The 20,596-nt window shown below is 34.2% G+C and overlaps 1 protein-coding gene across 4 annotated transcripts in view; it reads left to right on the forward strand.

Annotated features, from left to right (window-relative positions):
- The window catches only part of ABCC9 (ATP binding cassette subfamily C member 9), a 199,270-nt gene that overhangs the window by 93,099 nt on the left and 85,575 nt on the right, over nt 1-20,596 (forward strand). For 3 of the 4 annotated variants that reach the window (XM_036759015.1, XM_036759014.1, XM_036759017.1), the window contains exons 18-21: nt 13,427-13,465; nt 14,897-14,998; nt 16,956-17,040; nt 18,815-18,895. In XM_036759015.1, coding sequence (XP_036614910.1) covers nt 13,427-13,465; nt 14,897-14,998; nt 16,956-17,040; nt 18,815-18,895 — 307 coding nt within the window. The remainder of the gene's footprint in view (nt 1-13,426; nt 13,466-14,896; nt 14,999-16,955; nt 17,041-18,814; nt 18,896-20,596) is intronic. The other variant, XM_036759018.1, reaches the window with a different exon arrangement.

A 20,596-nucleotide genomic window follows, 5' to 3' on the forward strand; every position in this document is an offset into this window, starting at 1 on the left:
TTTCTGCCATACTGTTTTACAGTTTTCCCAGCAGTATTTTGTCAGATAATAAGGTTTTGTTCCAAAAGCTTGAATCTTTGGGTTTATCATATACTAGATTACTATGGCTATTTACTATCATGTCATTTGTACCTAATTTATTCCACTGATTGATCCACTACTCTATTTCTTCGCTAGTACCAGATTGTTTTGATAATTACCACTTCATAATACAGTTTGAGATCTGTTATAGCCAGACCATCCTTATTCACATTTTTTCATCGATACCCTTGATATCCTTGAGCTTTTGTTCTTCCAGATGAATTTTGTTATTATATTTTCTAGCTCTATCAAATAATTTTTGATAGCTTGATTGGTGTGGCACTGAATAAATAGATTAATTTAGGGAGAATTATAATTTTTATTATATTGGCTTGGCCTGCCTACCCATGAACACTTAATATTTTTCCAGTTATTTAGATTTAACTTCAATTGTGCGAAATCGTGTTTTATAGTTGTGTTCATATAGTTCCTGAGTTTTTCTTGACAGGTAGACTCCCAAGTATTTTATATTGTCTGCAGTTATTTTAAATGGAATTTCTCTATCTCTTACTGCTGGACTTTGCTGGTAGTATGTAGAAATGCTGATGATTTATGTGTATTTATTTTGTATCCTGAAACTTTGCTAAAATTGTTAATAATTTCAAGGAGTTTTTTTAGTTAATTTTCTAGGATTCTCTAAGTATAACATCATATCATCTGCAAAGAGTAATAGTTTTGTTTCCTCATTGCCTATTCTAATTCTTTTAATTTCTTTTTTCTCTTATTGCTATAGCTAACATTTCTAGTACAATATTAAATAATAGAGGTAATAATGGGCATCCTTGCTTCACCCCTGATTGTATTGGGAAGGCTTCTAGCTTTTCCCTTTACAGATAATGCTTGATGATGGTTTTAGATAAATATTACTTATCATTTTAAGGTAAGCTCCATTTATTCCTATGTTCTCTAGGGTTTTTTTAATAGGAATGAGTGCTATATTTTGTCAAAGACTTTTCCTGCATCTATTGAGATAATCATATGATTTCTGTTGGTTTTCTTATTGATATGGTCAATTATGCTACTAGTTTTCCTAATACTGAACCAGCACTGTATTCCTGGTATATATCCCACCTGGCCATAGTGTATGATCCTTGCTATATATTGCTGTAATATCTTTGCTGGTATTTTATTTAAAATTTTTGCATCAATATTCATTATGGAAATTGGTCTACAATTTTTCCCTGTTTTGGCTCTTCCTGGTTTTGGTATCAGCCCTATATTTGAGTCATAAAAGGAATTTTGTGTAGGACTCCTTCGTAGCCTATTTTTCCAAATAGTTTATATAGTATTGGGATTAACTGTTCTTTAAGGGTTTGGTAGAATTCACTTGTGAAACCATTTAGTCCTGGGGATTTTTTTCTTAGGATGTTAATTGATGGTTTTCTAAGATTGGATTATTTAAGTATTTTATTTCTTTTTCTGTTAATCTATATAATTTATATTTTTCAGATATTCATCCGTTTCATTTAGATTTGGCATGTGATTGAGCAAAATAGCTCCTAACAATTGCCTTAATTTGTTTTTCATTGATAGTGAATTCATCCCTTTCATTTTTGATATTAATAATTTGTTCTTCTTTCCTTTTTTAAAATTAAATTAGCCAATGGTTTGGTTTTTTTTTTTCATAAAACCAGCTTCTAGGTTTTTTTTTATTAGTTTAATGGTTTTCTTTCAATTTTATTAATCTCTCCTTTGATTTTCAGGATCTTCAGTTGGAGTTTAATTGGAGATTTTTAATTTGTTCTTTTTCTAGTTTCTTAGTTTCATGCCCAACTAATTGATCTGTTTTTATCTATTTTATTGATGTAATCAATTAGAGATACAAATTTTCCCCTAAGTACTACTTTGCCTGCATCCTGTAAATTTTGTTATGTTGTCTCATTGTTGTAATTCACTTTAATGAAATTATTGATTGTTTCTATGATTTGTTATTTGACCCACTTACTTTTTAGGATTAGATTATTTAATTTCTAACTAATTTTTAGTCTCTCTTTCCATTGTCCATTATTGGTTGTAATTTTTATTGCATTATGATTTGAAAATTATGTGTTTATTATTTTTGTTTTTCTGCATTTGGTTGTGAGTTTTTTATGTCCTGATACATGGTCAGTTTTTGTATAGGTGCCATATACTGCTGAGAAAAAGGTATATTCCTTTCTATTCCCATTCAGTTTTCTCCAGAGATCTATCATATCTAACTTTTCCAGAATTTTATTCACCTTCTTACCTTTTTTCTTGTTTATTTTTTGGTTAGATTTATCTCATTCTGAGAGGAGAAAGTTGAGGTACTCTATTAGTGTAATTTTATTTCTATTTCCGACTGTAAATCATTCAACTTCGCCTTCAAAAATTCAGATGCTATATCATTTGGTGCATGTATGTTTAGTATTGATATTACTTCATTGTTTATGGTACCTTTCAACAAGATATAGTTTCCTTCTTTATCTCTTTTAATTAAATCTGTTTTTGCTTTTGCCTCATCTGAGATTGCAATCCCTGCTTTCTTTGTTTCAGCTGAAGCATAATAGATTCTGCTCTTGCCCCTTACCTTTTACCCTATGTGTATCTCTCTGCTTCAGGTGTTTCTTGTAAAAATGTATGGTAGGATTCTGGTTTTTGATCCATTCTGCTGTCCACTTGTTTTATGGATGAGTTCATCCCATTCACATTTATAGTTATGATAACTGTCTATTTTCTTCCATGGTATTTTTTGCTTGTTTATCCCCCACCTCACCTCCTAGTCTTCCCTCCTTACAAGTGTTTTACTTCCTCAGTATGCCCTCCCTTTTCTATTATCCCTGTCCTCTTTTACTTCCTTATAAGATAGATGTTATTCCTTCTTTGAGCCAGTTTTGATGAGTGTAAGGTTTAAACTTTGCCCTCCACCTCACCCTTTTTCATGCCTTTTCATGGCTTTTTCATGCCTCTTTTATGTGGGATAATTTACTCCATTTAATGTCCGCCCCCCCTTCCAGTGCAATTTTCTTTCTCACCCCTAATATAAACTCTTCTATTTAGTTTTTAAGCTCTACACAGGTTCACCCCAAACTATTTTCCAGTCCCTCTGAATATTTCTCCATGTCTTGCACTCCACAGTCCAGCCAACTTGGCCTTCACTGCTTTCTTCACACTTTACACTCGTTGCCCATCTCTTTGTCATTGTACTGCTTGTCTCCCATGCCCAGGATGCGTCTCTTCTTCACCTCTGCCTCACAAGTCTCCTCTCCTTTCAAGATATAGATCAAGCACTACCTAATGAATGAAGTCTGTCTTAACGCCTCCCAAACTGCTAGTGCCTTCTCTCCCAAATCACCAAGTTCAGTGTCCTTTCCACTATGTTGTTACACTCATAGCAGAAGGAGACTGATTGCATTTACCTCTTTTGAATATTTTTAATTTATCCTGTATAGAGCTTGCTTTGTACATATTTGTTTGCATGTTGTCTCTCCCATTAGACTATAAACTCCTTGAGAGTGGGGGCTGTATTTTGCCTCTTTTTGTATCCCCAGCATTTAGGACAATTGCTGGCATATAGTAGGCACTTAACATTGATTGATTGTTTAATTACATTCCATATATTTGTATTTATTAATTTTATATACATTTGTTGCCTAGCATCCCCCCTCCCAACCCATTAAAATTTAAGCCCATGAGAGTAGGTATTGTTGCATTCTTTGCACTTTCATTCCCATCGCCTAGCACAGTATCTAGCGCATAGTAGGTACTTTGATAAATACATTTTGATTAATTGAGTGATTGAAACTGAGTTCCAAAGAAGTTAAGTGACATTCCCATAGCCTTTGTTAGCAAATGGTCAAGGTGGGATATGAATCTAAGTTTTCTGATTTCACTTCCTTTTTTCTTTCCACTGTACCATACTAATGGTCCCAGATCTTGTACCATATTGCCCTGGGTAGGGTCCCAGCAAGAGAGGATGTCAACTTTGCCCCTTCACCAGGAACTCTATACCTGCTTGATCTTTCACTAGCAATTCTCTTCTCTTGATGTTATCTTCTGTTCTTGTAATGGGTCATGGATCTTTTTCCCCAGAATCACGGTTGTTTGCTCCAGCAGGCATCACGGTCCCTGACATTGCTATCCCTGTTTTTTTGTTTTATTCTTTTGCTTCCTTCTATTTGGCTCTGCTCCCTGACCTCAGTAGATAAGTGGTCAAGCAGTTCTCAGAAGAATTGCTATTAAAATGATATGAAAAAAATGCCCCAAAGTACTAACAGTAAGAGAAGTACAAATCAAAACAACTCTGAGGTTTCATCTCACACCAAGAAAATTGGCAAAGATAAAAAATGAAAAGAATAGTCAATGTTTGTAGTAGCAAAGAACTAGAAACAAAGTAGATGCCCATTTTAGGGGGGGGGAATGGCAAGCAAACTGTGATCTGTGAATGTAATAGAATAATACAATGTTATAAGATACAACAAATATGATGAATATAACAAAGCATAGAAAGACTTTCATGAATTGGTGCAGAGTGAATAAGCAGAACATGAAAATAATATTCTTAATGACTGTACAATGCAAATGGAAAGAACAACCACCACAACACAATCAAAAATGGGTATTTCAGAAATTTCAAAGAACAAGCAGGACCAAAGAAGAGTTATGAAAAATACCTCCCAGTACTCCTTTGCAGATATGTGGGGCATGAGAGTGGCACACCATGTGTGCTTGTATGTGTGTGTGTGTGTGTATATATATATATTTACACAAATACACACACTTACATATAGTCATACTTTTTTGAGAAATTATTTCATTTTGCTTATTTTTTGCCTTTTTCCTCATTTTCTTTTAAAGATATTTATAGCAGATAGTCTCTGAGCAAAGGGAAGGGGAAAGATATATGGAGAAATTTAGGCAATGTAAAAAGAAAATATTTCACTATAAATTTATTTTTAAACACTAAAAAAAGGAAAATATATCTTAGAAATAAGAAAAAAAGATAAGCCAAAGGCAAATGCCTACATTTCTTTTTTTCAAGAAGAAAGGTAGGAAGGGTTAGACATGGTGAGGATCACAAAACTTTGAAAAATATAATATTGATACTATTACAACAGACAGAAAATAATTTGTTACTGATGTGAGAGCAGTTTCCAAATCAGCCGACTCTGCAGAGTTAGAGCATTGACTTGTTAGAGAAAAGATCTAAATTAACATCAAACTAAAATAAAAATAAGATGAAATTGTGACCAAGAACTGAGGAAGTTCCAGCTTGACCTAGTCAGAAATGGAAAAGTTGTAAAATACAGACATCAACACAAACTATCGGTATTTCCTAAGGGAGCTTAAGTAATATAAATCAATTGCAACAATTAGGAGACTAAAAGAGTCTAGAAAAATATCTTAGTCAGCAAACACTTTTCTCTTTGACAAGTGTTGCCCAGGGCAACACCAGTTTAGAACATAAACTTGGTTTTAAAGTCTTATGAAGAAGGATGGTGGTATAACTGGTATCACCTCATAAAATGGAGAGAAGCAGTGGATAGAAAAAAAACAAGTTTACACAATGCTTTACGAGATGCTCAGTTTAGCCAGATCATCCTAAGGGCATTTAAGGACGAAACAGAAAGAGGAAAAAAGGGAAAAGATCCCTAAGCATTTTATAACATTTTTTTTCATCAATGGCAGTGTACCTACCACTTTTTAAACTTTGCCATCACAATCCCCAGTATCCCAACAAAAAAATAGGAATGGAAAGGAAATGAAAAGCACCTCTGAGCCACACCAAGCAAATATAGGGGAAGCCTTTGTTGTGAGTGACATGATTTTGAAGACAATTTTTTAAAGCATTGGATATGCTCTTTTCTTCCAAAAATGCTCCCTCATTGTCTTCAAAATCAAGTCTTTTATTAATGATAAAAGGTACATGAGAAGATACCTATGGCCAATAGTGCCTCATTTCATATCTCTAGAAAATATTTATTAAAATTATGATACTATTGGATGAACATTATACATATATATGCAATATATACACATGTATATATTTTATTTCCTCTCCTCCCCAAATACATGTTAAAACAATTTTTTAACATTTGGTTTTTTTTTAAGCTTTGAATTCCAAATTTATCCCTCCTCCCTTCCTACCCTCTCCTCCTGAGATAGTAAGCAATCAGATATAGATTATACTCATGCAGTCCTATAAAATATTGCCATATTAGTCATTTTGTACAAGAAGATTTGAATAAAAGAAACAGAATGGAAGAAAGAAAGTGAAAAATATCATGCTTCAATCTGTATTCAAACAATATCAGTTCTTTCTCTGGAGGAGGATAGTGTGCTTCATAAGGAACATTTATTTATTAAAAGGAACATTTATTAAGTTTCTGTTATGTGCCAAGTACTATGTGCTAAGTGCTCAGGATACAAATAAGAAAAAAGGCGGTCCCTGCCCTCATGGAGCTTATAATCTAATGGGGAAGACAGTACACAAAAGTACCAAGGCTTGAAACCAAGCAAAGTAGCTGGTGGCAAATGAAGAGATGGCTGCCATTTTGAGCCCTCTATAAAAAGAAGCAACAGGAGGGATTTTTAAGCTCTGCCCTCCAGAGAAGGAGTAGCAATTGATGAGGTTTGAGTAACAGGGCTGAAGCAGTCTTCATGCTGATGAGTTTCCTGGTGATGAGATTATCTGAGGATGAGTAGCAGGTATATCCTTGGTGGGGCATTGTGAAGATGGTGATGAGTTTCCTTGTTGAAGATATGTAAAGGGAAGAATAATAGACTTTATAAATTAAATTCTGAAGAAAACTATATGTTTACACTTACAAAAGCGATTGAATGTTATAGAGAATAAAAGGTCCAGTTGCTGTGTTTGTGACTATTAAAAAATTTATTTTGTCATAGTAAAATACCACCTTAAAGGCTCCTCTCTAACAAAGTATCTTCCACACATATACAAATCTCATAGATTACTTGAAAAAAGTAGCAGCAGCAAAACTTTTGTTCAGTGCTATTTGATTTCTTTATTTCAAATGAGGCGTAAACAGGGAGACTTGTGTTGGCCAAAAGTATTTGCTATTATCTTAGAGGATACCCAGTAGAGATTCTAAATAGAAAAGAGATTCCCTGTGCCGGATGAAGGCCTCTGCTTGTTGATTGCATCAAGCCCTGGAATATTGGAGATCCTTCTAAATGAAATCTATAATTATTCAAAAGAGTTAGTGTATTTATTTAAGAAGGAAAAAACAGTTTTATGAAGAATATCTGTTGTCTACGCTGTACTGTACAGTTGGATGGGCTGCTCATTCACCATGTCAGAATCACCAAATTTTGAAGTCCAATCATAGCCCAAAATAATCACCACTACAGGAAGTTGTCATCCAACCAGTGTCTGAAGACTTCTATTGTGTGAGAGTCCCCTGCATCACAAAGTCGCCATTTCACTTTTGGATAGCTGTATTTTTTGTTTGTTTGTTTGTTTGTTTTTTTGGAGGGGAGAAGGCAGGGCAATTGGGGTCAAGTGACTTGCCCAAGGTCACACAGCTAGTAAGTGTGTCAAATGTCTGAGGCCAGATTTGAACTCAGGTCGTCCTGACTCCAGGGCTGGTGCTCCACTCACTGCGCCACCTAGCCGCCCCGGGATAGCCGTATTTTAAGCAAGTTTTATCTGACATTAAGACTACATTTGCCTCTGTTCCACTTCCACAAATTGCTCCTTGACCTTCATTCTGGGGTCATGCAGCACAAGTCAAATGCCTCTTCCTCATGATAGATTTCAAATATTGGAAGTCAGCTTTCATGTTCTCCCTGAGTCTTCTTTTACTCCCAGCTACACAGCTCCAAATCCTTCAACCAAAACTCATATGACATGGACTAGAGACCCTTTACCATTCTGGGTACTCTTCTCTGGATATTTATTAGATTATTTATGTCCTTCCTAAACTCTAGTATGTATTATTGAACATAGGTATGAGGTGCTTACTCCAGGTGAGCAGTGTACAGAGAAGTTATCATTCCTTATTCCTAGAAACTATGGTTTTCGATACACCCCAAGATCGTATAAACTTTTTTTGACTGCTCCAGTCCACTGTTGATCCATATTGAGCTGACATTTCACTAAAATCCACATATTTCTTCCAGAAGACTGCTATCTTAACTATGCCTTTCATGTCTTATACCTGTGAAGTAAATTTTTGGAACCCATATGTAAGGCATTTATATCTATTAATTTTCGTCTTTGGCCTGCTGATTAACCTGCCAAGATCTTAGAACCTGATTCTATCATTTAGTCTCTCAGCTATCTTTTCTAGCCTTTTGTCATCTATAAATCTGATAACCTTACCACCTATGATTTTATCTAAGTGTATTATAAAATTGTAAAAAGCATGGTACCAAGCAGAGATACCCAAGGCACTCCACTGGAGACCTCCTTCCAAACTTACATTGGCCTATTAATAACCACTGTTTAAGTCCAGCCATTCAGCCATTTCTGAAGTTATCTAAATGTTTTGTCAGCTAGCCCGTATCTCTCCATCTTTTACACAGGTACAGTATGTGATGCTTTATCAAATGCTGTGCTGAAATATAAGTAAACTATCTATAGCATTGCCCTAATCTACTATCTTTCTTAAATTTACCTAGTAGCATTCTGGTTTGATTCTAGAGTAGCCAACTTTGAAAAAATACTCTGTTTTCTTGAAGTGGCAGTATCTTGTGGAGAGGCTACTTACTACACTCCTGGAACAGCTTCTTACCTCTTGTTTTCTTATTTTTTTAAGTTTGGTTGATCCTTGAGTTTTTAATCATATTCATTTTCATATACAACACCCCCCACCACTGCAGTGAATCTTTTCTTGTAACAAAGATACACACAAACAAGACATATATGTATACTTGTGTGTACATATACATATATAATACTTCTATATGGTTTGTTGAAGCCATTTATACATCAGTTGCATCTGAAAGCACATGCAACATTCTAGACCCATAGTTCCCCACCTCTCAACTTTTTCTTTGAGACAAGCTTATTTATGATAATTTTGCAGTATTGTTTTCTTTATTGTTCTTTGTATATACATTGCTTTCATCATTCTGTACATTACCCAATTTTACTTAGGACACTCTGCATCAATTCATACAATCCTTCTCATACCTCTCTGAATTCCTCATAGTCATCATTTCATATACAAAATAATAATGCATTTTATTCACATATTACAGTTTGCTTAACTGTTCTCCAATCAATGGCCTTCACCTTGTTTCTGGTTCTTTGCCATCACAAAAGGGTGGTTCTGAATATTTTTATATATATGGGATCTTTCTGTTTTTAATTTCCTTCAATTATATCATTAGCAGTATCAACATTTTAGTATCTTTTTTTCACTTATTTCTGAATGGTATTTCCAGAATTGTTGGAGTAATCCATAGCTTATCCAGTAATGTATTAGTTTTTCTATCTTCCTGTGGCCCCTACAGCTCTGACTATTGCTTTCATTTGTCATCTTTGCCCATTAAAGGTTAAAAGACAAAACCTTCAAGTTGCTTAAGTTTTGATATTTCTTATCATTGGTATCTTAGAGCAGTCTTTACTGTGGCTAATAGTTTATAATTCTTCTGTTTAGTGATAACAACAATGAAATATCCTCAAAGTTTAAAAAATCTGTTTATTCATATGCTTTGATCATTTATCTATTGAGGGAATAAATATTTAGAGCATTTTATAGTCATATGTTTGTATTAATTCCTATATATGATATTTTACCCTATATACCGATATGTTACTCTTATCAGAGACATCTGAAACAAAGATTTTGTCATCCAACAGTTTTATTTCTTACAATACAGTAAATGTATTGATTTTGTTCAGGTAAAAACTTTTCAGTTGCTTTTCATAAAATTTTATCCCTTTTTTGGTTAAGAATATCCCCATAGGCACTGTTGTGAAAGGCGTCTCTCCATTTGGAATCCTTCATTTAAAAAAAATCTATCATTTTTATATCTTGGTTGTATATCCATTTGGAACTGGTAGTTGGTTGTCTAAGATGATGGTCTAAACCTATTACTTGACAAACTGCCTTCAAGTATCTCCAGCAGATCTTGTTCTTCTTAAGTTCATTTGTTTTTTGTTTTTTGTTTTTACTTAGGTAATCTGTTCCACCGATCTATTTTTCTGTTTTTAAATAATAACAAATACTTTCGATGAGTACTACTTCATAATATATTTTAGGATCTGGAAGAGCTGTTCCATCTTTTGCTTTTTCCCACTTTCTACAGAATTATAGGAGTACTGATTTAGAGTTCAGATCCTCTCTTATTCCTGGAGTTTTGTGATAATATTCTCTCCTTGTTCTTTTCCTGTCTTGCTACTCCTCAGTGTCCTTTGCTGGATACTATGTCTCCTTCACCTTCCTTTTCTGTGTGGATGTACTCGAGGGCTCTGTTCTGTGTCCTTTTCTCTCTTTGACTCTCTCTCTCTCTCTCTGACTCTCAGTCTCAGTGTCTCTCTCTGTCCACCTGTATCTGTCTCTCTTTGTCTCTCTCTCGTCTGTCTGTCTCTCCATTCTGTAGTGATCTTATTAGCTATCTATTAGATTCAATTATGTCTGTACAGATGACTCAAATCTATATATCCATCCTTCATCTTTCCCTTGGTTGCTAGGACCATACTGCCTGTTGGATATCTCCACCTGGACATTTCATAATCATCTCAGACATGTCCAAATTGGAAGTCATTAGCTTTTCCATTAAATTCATACATCTTCTGAACTTTTTATATTTTTTATGTACACATAGAACGTACTCAATAGGCACTCACTGAATGAATGAATTGTGAGAATGTACAAAGATGGGAGGTGTAATTCAGGTAATAGCTAGTAGTCCGGTGTATCATACAGTAAGAAAATAACAGAACTTGAAAGCTTGATTTTATACACAGGTCCTGAGATATCAAGTTTTTTTATTCTTTCTGTTGTGCTCTACTGGCTCGTTGAATATTACTATAGAAGACACATTGACTGAATTCCTTGTACAAGTTATTATATCCCTTTGAACATAGTATATATTTTTTAAAGTTTTTCAAATGTTTGATACTGTTTTCTTCAGAGGACCAAGTACCTTATTAATTACTTATATTGAAATGAATACTGTAGCTGACCAAAAAATGAATTTGCTGACAATTTCAGACTACCTTAATATAAGGTGATTACAAAAGAACACCTAAGGTAATTAGTATAAACTCCTTGTCTTTCTAACAGCAAAACATAGTCTTCCTCCTTTTCTGAGAAAATTATATATTTATATATTAAGAATGTGTAAAGGGCTGAAAATTATTTCATTTTTAAAGCTTGGAATTATTAATTAATATATTTCTATCCAGGAAAAACATTAAAATAGATACAATAAAATGAGGTCAAACAGTTGATCTAAGAGTTATTTTATTATAAAAATCAATTGGGATAAAAGGGATGGGGACATAATTCTTATTGACAGTGAAAGCTGACAATGCAGGGAAGCAGCTCCTTTGCCTCAGCAGAACAGGGGACTCCTCCCCCATACAGGTCTCAACCAATAAGTGACTTAGCTGATAAAGTTCAATGACTTCCCCAGGATTACACAGTAGCAAACATCAGAGATGGAATTTGAATCTTCCAGATTCCAAGCCTAGCCATTATGCCAAACATGATCAATATGCTTACTTGGGAAATAATAATGAAACAAAACAAAAACTACACTTGACCAAAATTACCTTCCCACCATTTTCCAAGGAAGACCTCTCTGCTTCCTGGCTTTTTGAGTTTTATTTTTAATTTTTCATGGAGGATAACAGATGCAGTAAGTTCTCTAACTTGTTGCTTTGGGAAGTTTTTTTTTTCCCTATAGAGAAAAGAGTTTTACTTTATGTCCAGACCATACCTACCAGGAAGTTTCAAAAAAAATCAAGGAAAAATAAATGGAAGCAGTGACATAGATACAGTTTCATAACAACAAAACTAGACTGTCCTAAAGTATTTACTTTGAACCACTTACCTCTGCTGTAGTGGTGGAAGGTTATTGGCTAACCAGGGAAACTTAAAATAATCCTTTTGTTTTCCTTTGTCTCTATTTGGTGATTCTGAGGGACTATTACAAAAACCTCAAGACTGGACTATCATTTGTCAGTGAGCCCTGGTCTGCAATGTGTAATTCCAATAAAAACAATAAAGTGTAAGGCCCTTAAGCAGCATTAATAAAATCCTAGTGCCCAAGGCTTTGTACATATATGACTTTGACGGACTCCAAGACATTATCAGCTGCAAGTAAACTCAAGATAAAGTTATGAAGAAATCAGAAATTTGTCTTTCCTATTCTTTGATGTCACCTTCTTTGTCTTCTCAGTTCATATGTTTTTGGTTTTTATAATTTTTTTCCTCTCTTTCAAAGCCTGCTCTCAGGCAAAACTCTGATGTCAGATATGCAAGAATTAGTATGAAGTTAATACATTAACTGCCAATGGTATTTGTATTTTAACCTTATTTGTAATTGAATAGTGAAAAGCTTCTCCCCAACCCACCAGCCATTGTGGTTCAGTGAATTTCAACCATCAGCAGATTGGCAAGGGAAGGTATTGTTGTGGTTGTTGCACTGGCTACATCTCTGTTCTCATCTACATTGTGGGACAAAATCTGTCAATTATTCATTTTTATCACTTTTGAATGAGTTACTCCTAATTGGATTTATTCTTACACAGACGGCCCTTAATTACTGTGGTATAATTTTAAACCCATGCCAGCATACTACTAGATAGCACAATCCCTTACAAAGCATACTTCTGGCAACTACCTATGAGTTGGTATATATTCAGAAAATATTAATATGAACACAGTTCAAATGAAAATAGTTACCCCCAAACCATATAATATATTCATCATTCAAGTGTAATTTAGTTTTGGAATATCTCGTTATTGGGTTATTGGAGTATTGTGTTATTGTTCATCTTCATTAGCAGAATTTAGATAGATTTACCTGGAATATTAGAAATGAAAGAGTCAACACCAATGAGGAAAATATTACCGAGGAAGATAAAATGACTTGCTCAGGTTGACTTGTAACAGTGCTAGAGCTAGATACATTCATAATCACTTGAATCTAGTCACAACAGTATCTGTTATGGATGAGAATAGTATTGTTCACTAAACATTAGCTTAGTCATAGAAGAGGAGCATTTTATGTCTAGTTTATTGTTATGGAATTCTAACCTGCATTTCTTTTTGAAATCAAAATAAAAATTATATTAGGAATTTAAGTATTTACTATACCTAATGTTTACTGTACCCCTTACATAAAATGTGTACACAATCATTATATCCATTTCTTGAATAATGAACATTGTTTACCATACTTGCAGTGTAAATGAATCAGAACCTTCTATTGAAGCAATCAGAAGGTATTATTTCTGTTTTAACTGTGCTTAATAAAAATAACTTTCTTTCTCAAACTTTCCTTGAAACTTAACCTTTTACTTCCTGGTCATTTTGTTCTTTTCATGTAACAAATCATTCACGAGAATGCGTTAGCCAAATTTTAAGGGCAGTGGTTCTCAACCTGATTAGGCACAACTATCAATTTAGCAGAAATAGGCTTATTGGGCCAGAGAGTTTGTGCACAGTAAGTTGCATACATCTTGATCTCAGCTAAAATTCATACTGTTTTTTTTAACCAAATTGGGATTAGAGTCTGTCTATATAAAATTGCAAGTGGGAATGGGAACTAAATAATAATGGAGCATTGGATATCTGAATATCCTTACTCAGATAAGGAAGGAGACCCAGAAGCAGCAATGCTAAAAACCTAAAGAATCAGAATGGGTTCTTGTGCCCAAGGTTGGTCACCACTGCATGAGTATGAATACATCCATCTAAGAAGCAATATCTGCATTTATTATATTTTCACATCTTTTAAACTCTTAAAATCGATACTATAGGACAACAGCGTTTCTAACTAATATTTCATATACTACAACTACTCTTTCTTTCTTAACCTTAAGTTGCACTTACTTATTTCAAACTAACATTGAAAGTTTGACTTAAAACTGAACTGGCCCTCAAATTCCATCTTATTCTAAAGAAGGTAGTTCCTTAATTACTGAATATCTGATGCACAGACATCTGGTATGATTTCCAAGATTAAAAAGGATAACTTTGTAATCATTTTGTTGTATAAACTCTTTCAATATGTATTAAAATGCATTTTACTTAAATGTAATTTTTAACAGATTATTCTTTATGATAACAATGTCTTAGGTTAATGTAATATATAAGCATTCAAAATATACTTTTAAAATGTGACTAAGCCACAAAACATATTGATCTATTATGGTACTGAGGGAAGTCTGCCCTTTTTTGAAGGGTCATCTACAGAAAAAAAAGCAACGCATAGGGACAGTGGCTTAACTAGAATTTTGAAAATATGTGGCTATTAAAGATAGTTCATGGCTATTAAATTTAATGACTATTTATATATACATTAACCATGAAAAGTCAGTTTATATATTTCATTTTAAATTTTACTTTCCTATAACTTGGACATTTAAAGTTTAAAAGTTTACATTCAAATGTAGTTTCTTACACGTATAAATTTTCTGCACAGAAAAATGCACCTTATATTCCAGTTTGATCAAATGCTAGCCCCTTTAGATGAGGTATTAACAACACAACTAATCAACAAGATGGGTGGATTTTGAAAATGACCCCTTTAGACCCTTTTTTATTTGTTTTTGGACCTTTTGACTTACAGCTACAAGTGAAAAAAAAATGCCCCCTCTTTATGTCACCTTGTTGTCATTTTTGTTTACTTGTTTTTTTCCCCAATTTTGCAGTAGGAACAGGTACTCTGTGGCCTATGCAGCTCAGAAGCCCTGGCTATTGAATGCTACAGTAGAAGAAAATATTACCTTTGGGAGTCCTTTCAATAAGCAGAGGTGATTATGAATTCATCATCGATATTGATCAAAATACAAAAGACTAATTCTTTTTAGTTTATGTGACCAGTTTTTCAAATGGTTGATCAAATAGATTTCCCTGATTTCCCTCTCCTATGCCTATTTCCATGATATACCACCAATATAAATGGGGCCTCCACACGAAAAATAGGATTGAATGGAAAGTTTAAGCCTGTCTTTCATCATTTGGACTCTTGTATTCACACATGTATAAATGAACACACATGTGTATATATGAATATGTAATGAATCAACACACGTACATGCATGTGTATGTGTATATATACAAATATGTGTGTATGTGTGTTTATTCATTACATATTGGGAAAGGGGGTATAGAAACAGAAAAGTAAGAGGGAATTTGAAGGGAAGGGGTGACTTGATGGATAGGAAGTACCATTATGGGACTGAGGGAGAGGATTCCAGGCACTGGTAGCAGCCAAAGAGCACCATATCTCAGTAGTTTATCAGGCACTGTTATCCAGTGGTGAGAAGGTATGCCCACACTAGTTTTGCCACCACTTTATGGCTTATTATTGTTCTAAGAACCTGAGTCTCCTCCATTAATCTTATGTGACCAAACAGTTGTCTTCATTAGCACAAGAAGAATCTAAAAGAGAGTGCTTGATCTGAATAATTATGTAGAAGATGGTGGAGGATATTCTATGAAGTTGGAACAATCTAATAAAGTGAGGATTATTCAAGATCCAAGATATGGTCAGGGCATAGGGTTCCTGTCTTTTCTATTCCTGGAACATTCCATCATTCTCCTAGTAATCTAAGCTAAAAACTTTGTAGTCATCCATGATTCCTCCTTTCCTTCTCTCTCACATTCACATCTGACTGAAGTAGATAGTTTATATAAAGGGAATATAATCTTGCAAAGATAGTTGGAGGCCAAATTGTGAAGGACCTTGAATTTCAGACTAATGACTTTATACTTTAACCTATAAGCAATGGTGTATCTCTTCAGGTTTTTATCATGGCATTTTTTTCAGGAAAATCAGTCTAATGGCAAGATGTAGAATGAAGTGGAATTGGGAGGGGAATACTGGGGACATGGAGACAAGAGGTGATAGTAGGCTAGTATGATGGCAATGGGAACAGAAAATAAGTCATAGGTACAAGAAATGTTTTAAAGGTGGGCTTGATAAGATACTATGAAGTCAAGGATGACTTCAAAATTTCAAAACTGATGGCACATAAGAGAAAAGGAAAGGCAGGAAGAAGAGCTAGTTTGATTGGGATAGGTTTTGAACCTGGCAGATTTAGAAACATCCAAATAAACGGGAACAGTCAGTGGGCTTTGAGACTGGAAGTCAGGAGAGTGCATAGGACTGAACATCCTGATTTTTGAATCATCATGGAAGTGATAGTCAAGATTGAGGGAATAAGCATTTATTAGGAGCCTAGAATGTGCAAGGCACTGTGCTAAGTGCTTGACAAGTATTATATTATTTGAGCTTCATAACACCCATTTTCCCCCATTTTACAGTTGAGGAAACTGAGGCAGAAGAAAGTTAATTTACTTGCCCAAAGTCACACAGGCTATTAAGTGTCTGGGGCTAGATTTGAAATAAGATCTTCCTGACTGCAATCTCAACCCTATTCACTGTGCGTCCTAGTTGCCTCTGATGAGGCCATGAGAGCTGATTGAGCTCTTCAAGGGAAAGACTATAGAGAAAAAGACCCTAATGATTTGCTGTGTCACCTGACCACAAATTTAAGCAATTTTCTGTATTTCACTTAGTATATGGACAGGTCTTAAAAAGAATGAAACTTGCACTAACATTTGTAAATCGCCTACAATAATGTGATATTGTCTACTTTTGTGTTTGCCCAAGATTAGTAGGGCTGCAGCTTATAGCTACCATGCTTCTAGAATTTAGTTACCAAGCTTTAGAACCCAAGAATAAAATTCATCTTTTCTCTGAAGGTACAAAGCTGTCACTGATGCCTGTTCTCTTCAGCCAGATATTGATTTGTTGCCATTTGGAGACCAAACTGAAATTGGAGAAAGGGTAAGTTAAGAGTTAGATAATCCATGTAAATCTATAATTATATGCATGTAATATTTAAATATGTTAAATATATTAAACATAATATATTGTTATTTAAATAAAAGACAGTATGGAGAAAAGCTTTTAATCTTCTCATTAATTTCCCATGAAGTATTATAAGAGCTTAGATCCTAAGCAGTATGTATTTCACTAGTGCTAGAAACAGGACTGCAAATGGCTTCTAATGCTGTACACCCCTGGGCTTTGGCAAAAATGGCCCTTTATAGATCACTAGACTGAGAAAACTTCCAATCCCTCAATCACTATAAATACTTAAGGAAATTGCCTGAGTCCTCCTCTCTTAAATACCACCTCGCAACCCACCAAAATGTAGTTCTGTTTTCGAAAGGCTTTCTCTTATGGACCATTGAAATGATTTTGAGAGTCTGACTAAGGGCGCCCAGGACAATTCAAGGAGAAATGAACCGACAGGAACAGTTGGTCTCCCATTTTTGTAGAATTGTGATTATGTGGGGCAAATATACTGGGATAGAGGGATTAAAGAGCATCCTTGGTGGGAACACCAGCCAGCAGTTTTCAGGGTAAGATTAAGTACTCCTTAAATATCTACAGAATAGTACCCATCCCATCTAATCATTGGGTTAAATGTAGACTGCTTATAACAGCCCCTCACAAACAGTTTGGCAGGAAACACATTCAGTACCTGATTCAATTCAAAAAGTGTTTATTAGGTGATTACTATTTTCTTAATACTGTACTAGGCACCCTGAGAGTTATAAAACAAGTGTGAAACATGACATCCTCCTGTTGACCAAAATGTTTTTATTGAGTGTTATGTTAACTGTGCATAGTTTGTGCATTGGTAATTGGTATTGTGTCTATAACTTTTTACTCTGCAGTCCTCTATATATGTTCCTTGACAGAATGCCTTTCTATCATTATGTGAAAATTGCCTTAGACCCATCTCTGATATTCAAGCAAATCCTGAAATATTTCTCCAGCCTGAAACTTTGACTATTCGACTAAGAGAAAATGTTGCCAAACAGAGAATCTTTCCTGAGACAGTAACTTATAACATAAATCTAAAGTAAAGAAGCGATGAGTAATTTTAGGAAAAAGAAACATAATAATAGACACATAACAATCACTATTATTATTTATTATTATGTTTCTTTTTATGAATAATACTAATCATTTATTTGTTATTAAATAGCCACGTGTCTATAGAACAAAAGTTCTATTTACTAGTAAATATAAAACTTGTCTTGAGTTAATTAAAATTTTAGTCAGTGGAGTCATCATCTTGTGAATGTCCCATCAACATCAATTGGAGGTAGACAAATGGTGTAGTGAGTAGAGCTGTGGGCCTGGAGTCAGGAAGACCTGAATTCAAATTTGATTTTCAGATACTTTTAAGTTGTAGGATTTTGAACAAGTCACTTAGCCTCTATTTGCCTCCCATTTCCTCAGCTGTAAAATGAGGAAAAAAACAGTATCTCTTTCGCAAGGTTGTTGTAAGGATTAAATGAAATAATATCTGTAAAGGGCTTATTACAGTGTCTGGCATGTAGTAGGCACTATATAAATGCTTTTTCTTTCCCCCTTCCCTTCTCCATAGAAGTGATTTAAACTTACAATATTAGAAATTACTAAATTTCTAGTATTAAGAAGAATAGTTTTAGTTAAAAAATAGTTTTGACTTTTATGGCTTGTCATACTCAAATCATTTTGTTTGCTCAGATGACTGATATTTATAATCTATTTTATTTATTAGGGGATTAACTTAAGTGGAGGCCAACGACAAAGAATCTGTGTAGCCCGAGCTCTCTATCAAAACACTAACATTGTCTTCTTGGTAAGAATATTTCTTTTGTTTTTATATTTAATTATTTTTCATGTTAAAAACAAGTAAACATTTAGAGACTAAGAGGAGTCTTCATTTGACAAAGAAAACATGGATTAAATTTATTGATTTATAGAACAAGGGATTAGGTCAGGCCAAGGGAACACAGAAGGATAAGAGATCACCATAATGCTGAACACTAGCCGCACAACATTGTGGGGTAAGTGCTAAGTGGCTAAGTTTTCCTCCCACTGAACGGAGTAGTCCAATGAATTACAAGTGATTTGCTGGACTATAGTAATATATGTGGAAGGGTTGAAATACTACAATTCAATTTCAAATGCTACAATTTCAATTCATCAAATAGTTTAAAAGCATTGATTCACGCAGGTGTTCCTGATTCTAGATCCAGCATTCTACCCACTGGGACACCCAGTTGCCCCTGTACTTTATAGAAATGCTGACAAGTTTTCAGGATTTAATACCATTTTTCCCCTACTTTACTAATGCTATTAATGGTTTCCGTTGTATTCTTCACTGATTATCTGGTGTCTTTTATGTAAACTATCATATCATTTGCAAATAGATATTGTCCTCTCTTTGCTAATGTGGTTGCCTTTAACTTTTTTAACTTGTCATACTTGCTGTTGTTGGCACTCCTAGAACTATGTCACTTAAATGAGATGAGGAGATCTCCTCAGTTTGTCCCTGCATTTATTGAGAAAACTTCTGAGATTATTCCATTGCCAATAGTTGTAACATTCTTTTTATCATATTAAAATGGCACATCTTAGAAAAACTGAAAGTTCCTATGATATCCATGAGAATAATTTGAGTCTCACTAAGAAAATTGTTGATATTTTATTAATAAGATTTTCTGCTTGCTTATTTGTTTTTTAAATTAATGTCTTACAACTAGCATCCTCCTGGATAATTTATGCTACAGAGAGGTAAATTGTCAGGGAGCCACCATTCCTTTAAGCCATTTTAATTAAAAACAATTTTTAAACTAATCTAAAATTTTATAAAAATCTATTCCAAAAAACAGTGTTTTACAAAATTTTTAATTGGGATAATGCAGTTATTTGGACCAAGGGAAGGATTTTTCATCAGTCTTTTGGGTTTGGGGCTCTAAACACAAGTTTTAAGGGCAAGAACAAGCAGGTATACTTAACTAAGTCAGTCTAAAAGGATACTAAGTTGGAATACATTGGTTATGAGTACTTTAAAGTAGGTTTATGGAATAAAACAATTGAAATTTTTTTGCGATTACAATTCAGACATTTTAAATGGATCTTCTATATCTTTCCTCGTATGTGTGTGTGTGTTGGGGGGTGGGGTGTAGCATAAATGAACACTGTATTTTATCAAACCCTGCTTTTACATTATGTGATTTTGGTTGCTTTCCTTCTAATAAGATTGCTTAGGCTAATTGTTTTCCCAGTGTTGAGCCATCTTTGTATTCCTGGTATAACTTCAACTTTGTCATAATAAATAAATTTTGGATATGTTACCTTAGTCTTTTTACTAGGATTTTATTTAACATTTCTCCACCAATATTAGAGGCATAGTTACCTCATAGAAGGAGTTCAGTAAAATATTTATCTTCAAGAATAATTTTTATAACAGATGCTGATTCTTCTTAAATGTTTGACTGAATTAATTTGTAAGTCTATTTGGATATACAAAAATGGCCTTCTGGCAGGTAGTTTC

Source organism: Trichosurus vulpecula, chromosome 5 (genome assembly GCF_011100635.1).
Source record: "Trichosurus vulpecula isolate mTriVul1 chromosome 5, mTriVul1.pri, whole genome shotgun sequence".
Lineage (NCBI taxonomy): Eukaryota > Metazoa > Chordata > Mammalia > Diprotodontia > Phalangeridae > Trichosurus > Trichosurus vulpecula.